The sequence below is a fragment of the Rhipicephalus microplus genome, chromosome 5, assembly GCF_043290135.1.
Source record: "Rhipicephalus microplus isolate Deutch F79 chromosome 5, USDA_Rmic, whole genome shotgun sequence".
Lineage (NCBI taxonomy): Eukaryota > Metazoa > Arthropoda > Arachnida > Ixodida > Ixodidae > Rhipicephalus > Rhipicephalus microplus.
In genome coordinates this window covers 61,183,390-61,195,772 of record NC_134704.1, presented here as the reverse complement: position 1 = coordinate 61,195,772, position 12,383 = coordinate 61,183,390, and the positions used below count along the sequence as shown (strand labels likewise).

Below are 12,383 nucleotides of genomic sequence, written 5' to 3'. Positions count from 1 at the left end.
GGCAAACCCAAGGTGCTCACTGTGAAGGATGCTGTCGTGGAATGGTGTATCTAACTTAACGAGAGGAGGAAAAGTAGATGGGTATGAAGGGAAAATTGCAAACATGGAAAACTTATATTTATTTGTACACAACAAACCTCTTTTATTCTGTAGACTCACATTCAACAAGGTTGAAAAGTTTGACTGTACACCTGCACGCATTCAACACTTTGCAGTACAAAACCATTACCCACTTTCCAATCGTTCTAATGCAAAATACCATGCAGAAAAAAAAGTATATGAGAAAACTATTAGGATATTCATTTATTTATTTTTGCTCTTTATTTTTATATAGAAGTTTTTTATCAATATCGAGCGCCATGTGGATGTTCGCAGAACACTCTCCTGGCTCCAATTTTGTGTTGCAGCAAGTTTCTATAGCTGCAAGCTGATATAACCATATATGTACATAGCATATAGCATCACGGGTACAGCTGAAGCTGAAGCGCAAGTTATTACTAAAGTATTTTACTCCTGTGAGTAAATTTAGAAAATAGGATGAAGCTTTACTACATATATGCATATTAGGAGCATATCTAAAAGAAGGATTGCACTCAACTATTGTATTGACTGTTACATTTTTTCCTTCTCAAGGCTGCAGGAGAAAATAAAGAAGTGTGGCAACAGTGCTACAAGTGCCTGGCATCCTTGGCAGGCAGCCACAGCAGCACTGAAATAAGGAACTTAGCACACCAATTGCAGGTGTCGGTAGCAAGTCAAGGGGTGGCAGCACCACCACAGAAGATGGGTGCCACAAGTAATGCCGGCTGCTCTGCACCACAGGTGGCAGACGACAAGCAAGCCAGAGCTGAACGTCAGAAGAAGTTGGCCGCTATTGCGGCTGGTTTTAACATTCTGTCTATTGATGATAGCCTTGGCTGTGAAGCAGAGGCTGCTGTAGCCTCTCGACAGCGGCTTGGAGAGGAAACTGCTGGGATGGCGGCACAATCATCGGGTGTCCCATTAGCTACTGGAAGCACAGAATTTGAGCAGTTATGGTGTGAGCTGCACGATGGAATGACACCCATTCGTGGCCATGCATTCATACAATTGCGCCGAAGGCTTCTGGAGAATAGTGCAGAACTATGGCAGCAGCGAGACAAGTTGCTTGAAGCTTGCCATGTTGGCATTCAAGATGAAGATTCTTATGTGTATCTCAGTGCCATTCAAGCTCTGTCGGTTCTTGTTGAAAGAGACCTGGATCATCTACTTCCATGGCTGGCAGAACAGCTATCCTTAGAGCAGCTCTCCGTGGAGGCGCGCCTCAACTTGGGAGAGGTCCTTTTGCGGGTCACTAAAGACATTGGTGAGTGCTCACACTGCATGCTTTCAATTTGTACGTGGCAGTGTATCTTTTCTCATCTCATAGTTAAATAGTTAAAGAAGTCTGCTGTTCCTGAATGATTTATTTGCAAGGTTGGCCATTTTGTAACGCAAAAAACACATGTTTGCACATTTAATTCATTTTATTACCTTAAAGGCTCCTAATAAAAAAGGCACAACATAAGGAATGGATTAGCGACATTTAAAGTTTGACTGAAACTCACCTGGTTGGGATCAGACATGATGAAAAAAAGGATGATGGGATCTCGAGTCTTGGGGATACTTCTACCAGGCACACACTTAATTTCAGTGATAGAAACCTTCTATGGTCTTACGCACAACACTTGCCCCACATGCTGAAATTTATATTTGAGACACTTGTTCACAATGAGATTGGACTCATTATCAACAAATGAAAGCCGAAACATTTTTCAAAACCTTTTATTTGGCCAATGAACTTTCTTTCTTTCATGATATACAGTAGTGGTATTCACGTGCAATAGATTTATAATCATGTTGAATAGGGACTATAAGTATTTCGAGATGTAAACAGGCTGTACGTGTAATATAGACAATTGTGAAACAAGTGAAGCAAATGGAGGAAACATACTTTCATACTTTTGAATGCAACTCCAGCAGATTCATGAATATTTTCTGAAGGTTTCATAAACAGCAATCTTGTTATATTTTTGTTGACACACACTTATATTACAATAATCCCATGACATATTGTAAATGTAAAATTCTTACATGTTAGATGTTTAGAAAGTTAGAGAAGTGAGTGAATAAAATTTGGATTTCTAGAAGGAGCAATAAAACTGTCATGAATAGTACTGTCAAATATGAGGGGAGTCAGGGAAAATAGAAAATTGACATCGAGCGAATAAGGATGGCCCATAAGAGAGCTCAGCTTACAAGTCATGCATGCGAGCTGAATGTCATCTATTTATGGCCTAAGACACATGGCAACCTTTCTGGCATCATGGTATAACAAGAGTAATGTCTGGGGAGACAGAAATGCACTTCCGGGAAGGTTAAATTGCATAGGCAATGGAGTCATTCCTGAGGCTGGTGACTGTGACAGGATCCGTCATAGGTACTGTGATTCACCATATTTAGTCATTTTTTTTGGCTGTTTGTTCATGTTTGTTTAAGTTCTCTTGAAATTTGGTGGTTTAAACAGAACTCCTTGTTCGACCAGGTGGAATAGAAGCCGTCTCAGAATGACTTCGGAATTTTTATAACGTTTTGAAATTGCAGGGACTACTAGAAGACCACTCATGATCAACATAAGTACTTCAAAGAACTGTTTTTTTTTTTGAGCAGAGATAGAAGTTGTAGAGGAGGCTTGCATTTTTGTTTCTCTTTATAACTACAGTAACGTGTTCTCTGTTGCTGCCTACTCTTGTTCAGTAAAGTTGTACTGGCTTTTACATTTTAACATTTTTGTATGATCAGAAAATTGGGTATTGTAGCTCTGTAGGTGTAGCATTACGATATATGTCGGGATTGTGCTGTTGCTGTGCATTTATTTAACCTATCTGAAACTTGTTTTTGCAATATGGAATAAGTTTTTGCTCATGCACTATTTTTAAGGACAAACATTTCTGCTCCCATTGTTGTAATGCCTATGTGGTAGGTTCTCATTAAACAGAACCTGAAGGAACCATGAAAATACTTTCCGTTCAGCAGGAGTTCTCTTTACTGGGAGGTGAATAAGAGGCTGGAATTTTAATACAAAAGCGTACAAAAATACAGACAATTATTATTATTATAAAAGCAGTCGTATCAGAGGCAGTTCTTCCATTTTAGGTACCAGTCTCATTTAAGAGATTCAAATTACTCAGAGTCTATTGTATTGAAGAACTTAGTGACATGCTTTATTTCTGTTGTGCTTTTTTCACATCAGAATGTATTTGCATTTTATTTCTAGGTGACATTGCTCCAAAGTACAGGAACTTGTTGCTTAATAGCTTTTTGTGTGCTGCAAAGCACTCTGACCAAGTCATCAGATGTTCAGCAGTATCTAATTTGGGCGAATTGTGTGGAAAACTTGGTTACTCATTTGTGCCAATCACACAGGAGGTAAAGGCTGTTCGTGCATAGCACTTTCCTTTTACATTCCTTTAAAAAAATGATTAGTTTTAAGTACTTAAACTTCCCTCTTTCCTCTTCTGCCAGATCCTTAATTGTCTTCGTGGCCTCACCAGGGATCCTGATGCTATGGTTTGCCATGCTTCTGTCTTGGCTCTAGGGCGTATTATTGAAGGAATGGGTCAAAAGATATTTCAAGTGAGTATTCGTATTAAGTGATATCCTGCATTATTACTCACAGCAGTGTTTGTGTTCTGCTTCAGCTGGGGCTGCTGAAATCCACAGAGATCTGAAAGTAAAAAGAACTAGTCATTTGGTTCCTGCATAAAATTGCATACAGGGTCTGTAAAAGTTCTCAGAATTTTCTCCAGTAGTTGGCAGCACCGCCTGGCTGAATGGTGCTTCGGCTGGAGAAGTTAGTGGATAATACATGCTTCAAAGCGAGTCTGGTTTCGGCTGCATGTGGGCTGTTCATGCAGGTAACACTTTTCACAGAGGTATCTACTGCAACCTTATTTTTAAAAAATTACCAGTTTTTGGAGCAGCATTATGCAATCAAGTATTCTTTGGTGCAAGTGAGTTAAAATGGGACAGACACTTAAGAACGCTTCAGAAAGCCTACGGTTACAATGCTATAAAACAAAGCCAGACTTTCATACGGAACGAGTTTCTGGGAATGTCTGGAGTTGGTCAACGATGACGTTCACTCAGGGCACCCATCGAAATCATAAATGGACGGCTCTGTGCAAAAAGTGGATCATGTTTTGGACAAGAATCGGTGGTTAAGTGTTTGGACGATCGCAGAAGAGTGTTAAATGATTGAAGCACCTATTCATCATGTTTTGATGGAGGATCTTTAAAGGAGGAAAGTCTGCTCTAAAAGGATTCTAGAAGTCCTGATGAGCGGCATTAAGGAAAAGCCACACCGTGCTTATTGTCTTCTAATTGCTGCCGGCCAAGATGGGCATGGCAACACTGCCCCAGCCAATGAACAGCCTCAATCTGACACTACTCGATTTTCTTTTTTTGCCAGTGATCAAAAGTGCTCTGAAGGGAATTTGGCATGGCATGCTGGAGATAGTAAAGGCATCTGCGACAACCTCGCTGAAAGAGGTTCCCTTTGACGGATTCGAGGGTGCCTTCAGTGATTGGATAAAGCATTGGCAAATGGTGCATCAAAGCAGGGGAAAAGTACTTAAGGAAGTTCTCAAAAGATTTTAAACTGATTGTAAATAAATTATAAGAAAAAAATTTCTGGGAACTTTTAAGACAGGCTTTGAATATGATATACCTTTTTTACTGCAATCTTTCATTTGCAAAGGAAAATCATTTGCAAAGGAAAGGTTTCATTTTGTAAAGGAAAATGCGGCATTGTGTGAATGGGCTGGTGCCTCAGCAGACGACAATGTTTCACTTCACTCGTTACCAAAGCCGCTGCCTGACATATGGAGCACTGTGCACGGTCTGCAAACATTTCATAAACACTGCTTGCCATTCATCGTCCTAAATCTCTTCTGGAAGCAACAAGGCATGAGTGCTGCAGAAGAGTTTTGTGCCAATGACACATCCATCTCTTCTAATTGCTGCATGGAATTTTCATTTACCAAGGATGAGTGTGAGGGGATTCTTGCCCTTTTCCGGCGTTTGCCATATTGTGCCTTGTGGAACTTAGATGAGTGGGTGTATAGAGAACTGTTACGTCTTCCCCACATATCCTGTGAAGATGGCCTGAAGAATAGAAGACAAGTCACATAGTCTCACTCGTCATACATGGCAGATTTTTGTACAACAGCAAAAGTTCGCGGGACGTTAAATCCAGAGTAAATGCAAATTTCTGCTATATCAGTACGTAATGCTTGTAATCAAGCTGGTGACTGTATAGGTCGGAATCCCAAGTGCAGTATAGAACATTTATTTCGAAATTACATTTCTAGACAAAGCGGGAATTCAGCTTGATCAAGCATTTTGCGTCCCGCACACTTTTGCTGTTGATAGTACATAGACGACATTTGTCTAATCTTTGAATGTGTCATGTTCCCAAATATGTAAAAGACTTCAAAATGCTCTTCGACAACTGTGCACGCTTGCATCTATGTCATTGGACGTTCTTCAATGAAATTGATGCTGATATTGTTCACTAGCAGACTACTGACATATTGTGCAGTTTATATTTATGGATAAAATGTTTTCTGTGCTAGCAACCCTCTTTTTTGGTAATCACCCTTCATAGAGACCCTGATGGAGCCTTCAGATTTAAACAGTTCCTATGCCAGTTTTATAAATGTTCGTAGTTTATGTGCAGAAAAAATAAGGAGCTACAAGCGCATGCAGTGTTGCATTTGTAAAAGACATTTGTGCTATCCATTTGTAATGTATAGTGAAAGCTCACTAATTTAAACTCGAAGAGGAATATAAAATTCTTCAAATTAGCGAACGGGCGCTAGAATGAACAGACTTCATGCCACACTGTGTGGACAGGAGGCAGAGAAGCCACCTCTGGTCTGATTCAAACAAATTAGGTGATACTACTCATTTGTGGCAGATAATTTCATAAATTAAGTGCATGCTCTAACAGCAAACAGAATTTATTGATCACTCAGTCATATGCCAGAAACAAGCAGCAACTTGCATTCACATGAACAGCGAGCCTTAGTGTCAAAATAAGTTATTTGTGCTCTAAAACACGTTCATTTACAAGCGACATTGAAGTAGTAATAAAAATATAGTCTTTCTGTCTTAACTTGTTTATAGAACGATATTGAAATAGTCCAAGGAGACATGGCTAAAAGCAAATAATGCATGACTGGCCTGCGCCACTCATTCAGCAGAACCAGCACACATTTACAACCATAAAAGCATGCATGGAAGTCAATCGCTACACTTGTTTTACACAGATTAAAGTAATGAATAATTTGAGTGATCGTTCTGGCTTGATTTGTGATCATCCTGGGCTGATTTCTGCGAGGAGAGATGAAAGCCCGAGCGCTCCCAGTTCGAATGAACCGTTGTAGTTACGGACGCCTTCTGATTATCGGGAAAGTCGTCCCCCCCCCCCCCATAAGAAAACATTGCACTGTGACACTGTGCCCGGACCAGAAGTCAGTTTGAATTAACAAGCTTTTACTGTGCAACTTGCGATGACAAATCCTGCAGAATCTTCAGGCACTACAAGCTACTCTGAGTTACAGGCTACTTCTGAGTTATTCTCGGTTTACAAGCTGCAAACTATATATTAGGTTCGTTCACTCTGCAAAATCCAATACACATGTGTATTGCCCTGGAAGTGCTGAAAGTACATGTGTGGCACTTTGCCTAAGCCGGTTCACATCGGCCTGCTTCACTGCCTTCAGAAAGACTAAGACATATTTTAGGTACTATTTTTTATTGTTTCATGAGCCTTCCATCAGATTGTAAAACGTCAGGAAATGTTACACAGAGCTCTCATTTGTGTGACATCTCAATTGCATCTTACAGGTAATGCCCGATGAAGTGAAAGACATCTATCGAGATCTGAAGCATTTGTACTCAACTACGCCCGACAGTGTGACAAAATTACAAGCGCAGTTGGCTATCGAAAACCTCAATGCTGCAACACAGAAATTTTTACGCTCCCAACCTCGTATGGAAAAGCGTATTCAAATACTGGATTTGTGCAGCCCCAGTGGAAGCTGATTAGTTATGTGCCTTTATATAAATTATTTGAGTGTCAATAAACTGCTTGGAATGGAAACCTTTGCATCATTGTTATAATCTCTTCAGCAGTGGTGGCTACGTATGTGTACGTGTTTTGTTTATGCTACTTGTGTCAACCTGTGGCCAATATATAACAAGATACAATGCCTATTGGATGATTTGAACCTTCTGCATAGTCAGTATGTTGTCACTTAACCTCAGTTACCCGTCAGTTCGATGAGGGCACTATGATGTTCGACAGGTCATTCATGTCACACTCCAGGAACAAGGTCAAAAGTATTATCTCGAAATGAATGCAACCAAAAACTAAGTGTGCACACATTGGGAGTCTATACTTTTGTTTTTTAATATTAAAATGAAACATGTCTTACTGAAGAATAATGAAATATTCAGTTACATGTTAATTACTGCAAATAATTACTAAGGCTCACTCAATACAACACATTATTTTTTTTTTCTTGGAATCTAATATTGAGTGCCTTAGAATTATAGCTTGGGAATTCTACACATTCATGGGTAGTGCATCATAATGCGTGCCTGGAGGGGATATAGATAAGAAGTCACATTGAAATAGTATTTCGGACTCGGAGTGTGTCATCATATAATTATAATGATCAAAAATTTTTCAGTGTTAATATAGTGTAGTAATACTATTCTTGTCTATCTTGCTGACTTTTGTCTCGAATGCTGCAGAAAAAAGGATTCTGTGACTGGGGGAAATGAGTTGGAAGCGTTTTCGTGCTTTTGGAGAATCGAGGTTCAAGCATGAGAATTCATACAATGGGCCAGAGCACCACGGGACTGAAATTTCAACTTGCCTGTAGAAAATTGCTGAAGCATTGCTAATATAATGTAATTTGCTGCTGTAAAGAAGGCACCAAATGCTTGCTCTGTAACTGTGATAAAAAAATGTTAGTAGCAAATAAGATGGAAATGCTGATAGTGAAATGAATGAGCGTGAAAATCAATGATTCTGGTGCACAAAAAGGGGGCATGTGCGTCAAGAAAATGCCGCAAAGTCAAATGGCTCAAGTGTGCCCATTGTATTGGGAGCCACGCCCCGCCGTGGTGGTCTAGTGGCTAAGGTACTCGGCTACTGACCCGCAGGTCGCGGGTTCGAATCCCGGCTGCGGCGGCTGCATTTCCGATGGAGGCGGAAATGTTGTAGGCCCGTGTGCTCAGATTTGGGTGCACGTTAAAGAACCCCAGGTGGTCGAAATTTCCGGAGCCCTCCACTACGGCGTCTCTCATAATCATTTGGTGGTTTTGGGACGTTAAACCCCACATATCAATCAATGTATTGGGAGCCACCTGGTGACTATGTGTGACACTCATCTCAGATGACAGTGTTGCATTTGTCAATGAAACGCACCATCTTCACCTGTGTCTGAGCAAGCTACAGTGTAGAGTTTTCCTTAGGCTCGGAAGAGAACTCGATGTGCACTGTAAGGTAGCACTTGCTCCTACAGACGGCACGAGCTCAGGCAGAAGGTCCACACAAAAGCACAATTGTCAGGCATCTCTTCAATGGTGGTAGTTAGAGAACATTTATTCATCGTCCGCTGCAGTGGTCTACTGGTTATGGTGCTCGGCTGCTGACCCAAAGGTCGCGGGTTTGATCCTGACCACAACGGTCACGTTTCGATGGAGACAAAATGACAAAGGTCCTTGTACTGTACAATGTCAGTGCACATTAAAGAACACCAGATGGTGAAACTTGCTGGAGCCCTCCGCTACAGCGTCTCTCATAATCATATTGTCACAATGGCAATAAACCTTCGCTAGTATCCGCATAGGCCAAGGAAACGCCTGACTGCTTTCTTGTCTTTTGCCACTGGAAAGTTTCTGACGGCCGCAATCTTATCGGGATCAGGTCGAACACCTTCATGGCTCACCACATGGACTGAAAATTGGAGCTCCTTGTAACCGAAATGACACTTCTCGGGTTTCAGTGTCAGGCCGGCAGACCTTATTTCCCTGAATACCGATAGCAGCCTGCTCAGGTGTTCCTCAAATGTTTTTGAAAAAAACAATGACGTCGTCCAGATAGACCAGACATGTCTGCCACTTAAGGCCTGACAGAACGGTATCCATCAGTCTCTGAAATGTTGCGGGGGCTGAGCACAATCCGAATGGCAAGACTTTAAATTCATAAAGCCCGTCAGGCGTTACAAAAGCCGTTTTTTCTCTATCTCGCTCGTCGACCTCAATTTGCCAATACCCACTTTTGAGGTCCATTGACGAAAAGTAGCGTGCATATCTCAGCCTGTCGAGTGAATCATTGATGCGGGGTAATGAGTATACGTCTTTCTTTGTCACACGGTTAAGCTTGCGGTAATATTGTGGTTTTGGGACGTTAAACCTGAGATATTATTATTATTGTTGTTATTACATTTATTCACCACAGTCTATCCAAAACACTGTAGTTAAAGGTGCTTGAAGAAGAAAAATTTCAAATTTTTGCCTTCAGCTACATGTTAGCTACAACACGCTCTGAGATGCCTCGTGTTAAGCTGCGGGTCTGAAGCCAGTATGACGGAAAAAGGTTATAAGTGGAAGCTCTGTAAGCTCACTGCATTTGTACAGATACCATGGCTACTTCTTCGAAGTCAGTTTTGTGTAGATACCATGGATACTCTTCTGAAGTCAATTCTGCTTTAAATTTGGAACTTTGACTTGCAAGTCGTAGACACTGTGCAGGGTGGTAAACGCAGAAACACTGACCTTGTGATTACGGCTGATCATTATTAGGAGATACTGTCCAGATCCACTAAGTGCCTGATCTCCAAACTGATGACAGGAGAGATTGTATTCAAATGGACAGTCGAGGGCCAGGTCATTAAAATAAAGTCAACAGGAGTCTGTTCCAATGAGCAAGAAAAAATCACAGAATATTTACGGAGTGAATGATCATGAGTGGGACGAAGCGTCCGTCAGCCCGTTAGTGCTTCCGTCCGTCCATTTGTTCTTGCTTCCGTCCGTCCGCACGACCATCCGTGCGTCCATCCATGCGTCCGTCTGTCTGTCCGTCCGTCTTCTAGTCTGTCTGTCCGTCCATCTGTGCGTCCATCTAGTGAACACTCCAAGTACCGCCATCTTGCATCCCCTGTGGTATATACCCACTCCGCGCGTCCGTTCGTCCGTCCCTCCGTCTGCTAGTGTGTCTGCCCATCTGTCCATGCGTCCGTCTGTGCATCCATCTAATGAACACTCCAAATACCGTGATGTCTCATCTCGCATCCCGCTTGCTACGTAAGACAACGACGGAGGATGGGCAGACCTACGCCCTAAGGAGCTTCGCCCCTAAAATGGTAAAGAAATATCAGCTCAGCCTGGGTCTTTCTGGGAGCTCGAGCAGATAGGTATTAAGGGACATGAACTAGTACACCACCAAGACATTAGGTTGTGACCAACTATGACCAAGTTACCGAAAGTTTGATGCCAATAAGCAATACATATGCTTGCAGAAACCACAGAATATGCCCAAGTTATCCTATTTTCAGAATTAGCAGGTGTCGAATTAACGCACTTTTACTCATACACACATAGTAAAATACTCTGAGTGGGTGTGTGTATACAGGGTGTCCCACAAAACATGAGCCAGGAATTTGAAAGTGAAAGGCACTTAGTAGGCGAATTGAACAAAACACATACTACTTGCCTGTAGGTACTCAGGCCATTTTAGGAGCGAAGCTCCTTAAGACGTGGGCTGTGCGTCCCCTGTATGTAGCCACCTCTCGTTCAGTTCTAAGTATTACGCTAGCCACCGCCCGATCTAAAGGGTACGGCCATATCCATCTGTCCATCCGTCCGTCCGTCCGTCCATCCATCCATCCATCCATCCATCCATCCATCCGTCCGTCCGTCCGTCCGTCCATCCATCCATCCATCCATCCATCCATCCATCCATCCATCCATCCATCCATCCATCCATCCATCCATCCGTCCGTCCGTCCGTCCGTCCGTCCGTCCGTCCGTCCGTCCATCCATCCATCCATCCATCCATCCATCCATCCATCCATCCGTCCATCCGTCCGTCCGTCCATCCGTCCGTCCGTCCGTCCAAAAGATGCAAGATGTTATAAACTAGACGGCGGTTCGTGTAGTTGATTATGAAAGATGCGAGGTGTTATAAAATAGGAATGATGCCACATATGGCGCGTGTCATCGTTCGATATAGTGCGGCGACGTACGCTAGGAGGAGCGTTGCAATAAAATCGAGTGGGCAAAATGTACGGAGGATTCATTGTTTACCAGGTTTACCTCCTGAGCTTCGCCCACTCATCATCATTCACTTCGTGGATATGGCGGCATTTTTTATGTCTGTCCATAATAATTAATTCATAATTATTAATTACGTATTTTTTTAAATTATGGGCTGGAAACCTAAAATATGAACACTGAGATGTAGAGCACTTTCAGAAACAGCCGACTAAATTGTTTCCTGTGCAGTACGTCTCACGCTGTTATTTTTTCCACGTTGTAAAGAAAGCCCGCGAAACGTGAAAAGAAGCCGTGGGACGAACAGCGAGTGCACTGCTATTGTGCTGCTATAGGCTTTCTATACAACGCGGAAAAGATAACAGCCCTAGACGTATCGTAAAGGAAACAATTTTGTCAGTGGTTTCTGAAAGTGCTCTACATATCAGTGTTCATATTGTGAGTCTCTAGCCCATAATTAAAAATAGGTAATTAAAATGAATAAATAATTAGTATGGGGAGAAATAACAAAATAGCCTGAGTTTCCATTATGCCAGACTGGTGCTGAAAGGCAAACTGAGATGGCTCAAAGCAAAAAGTGAATGAACGACGTTGCGGGCTGGTTTGCATCGTCCCCGCTCTCAGAGTCGAAGTCCGAACAAAAAGTAGCACACTCAGACTCCCTCTAGCTCGTGAAATCAACAAGATTAGCTGCAAACACACCGCAATGCCAACATCTGCGATCTTTTCGAAGCGCGTGCATGTGCTGCACCCGGTGGTGGCTTCGTTCGGTTTTCACTTACTTTGGAGCGCATCGAAAAATTAAAACCACGCAAGAAAGAAACAGCCTACACAAAGAAGAAAGCTATATTTATTTTCTTTCATGACAAATGGAGCAGTGTGTCTATTAACGGCATGAAATGATTAGAAAACGGCATCACAAACAATCAATAGCACGGTGTGGTGGAAGAAAAAGTTTAAAGACACCAATGAGTGCAGCTGTCTTGGTAGATTACCATTCTCCAATATGATGA

The 12,383-nt window shown here is 42.0% G+C and overlaps 1 protein-coding gene across 1 annotated transcript in view; it reads left to right on the top strand.

Annotated features, from left to right (window-relative positions):
• The window catches only part of LOC119174482 (transport and Golgi organization protein 6 homolog), a 57,411-nt gene extending 50,225 nt beyond the window's left edge, over positions 1-7,186 (top strand). Inside the window, exons 14-17 of the mRNA XM_037425400.2 lie at positions 634-1,345; positions 3,296-3,447; positions 3,544-3,654; positions 6,931-7,186. Coding sequence (XP_037281297.2) covers positions 634-1,345; positions 3,296-3,447; positions 3,544-3,654; positions 6,931-7,128 — 1,173 coding nt within the window. The 3' untranslated portion in view covers positions 7,129-7,186. The remainder of the gene's footprint in view (positions 1-633; positions 1,346-3,295; positions 3,448-3,543; positions 3,655-6,930) is intronic.
• The last annotated feature ends 5,197 nt before the right edge of the window (positions 7,187-12,383 follow it).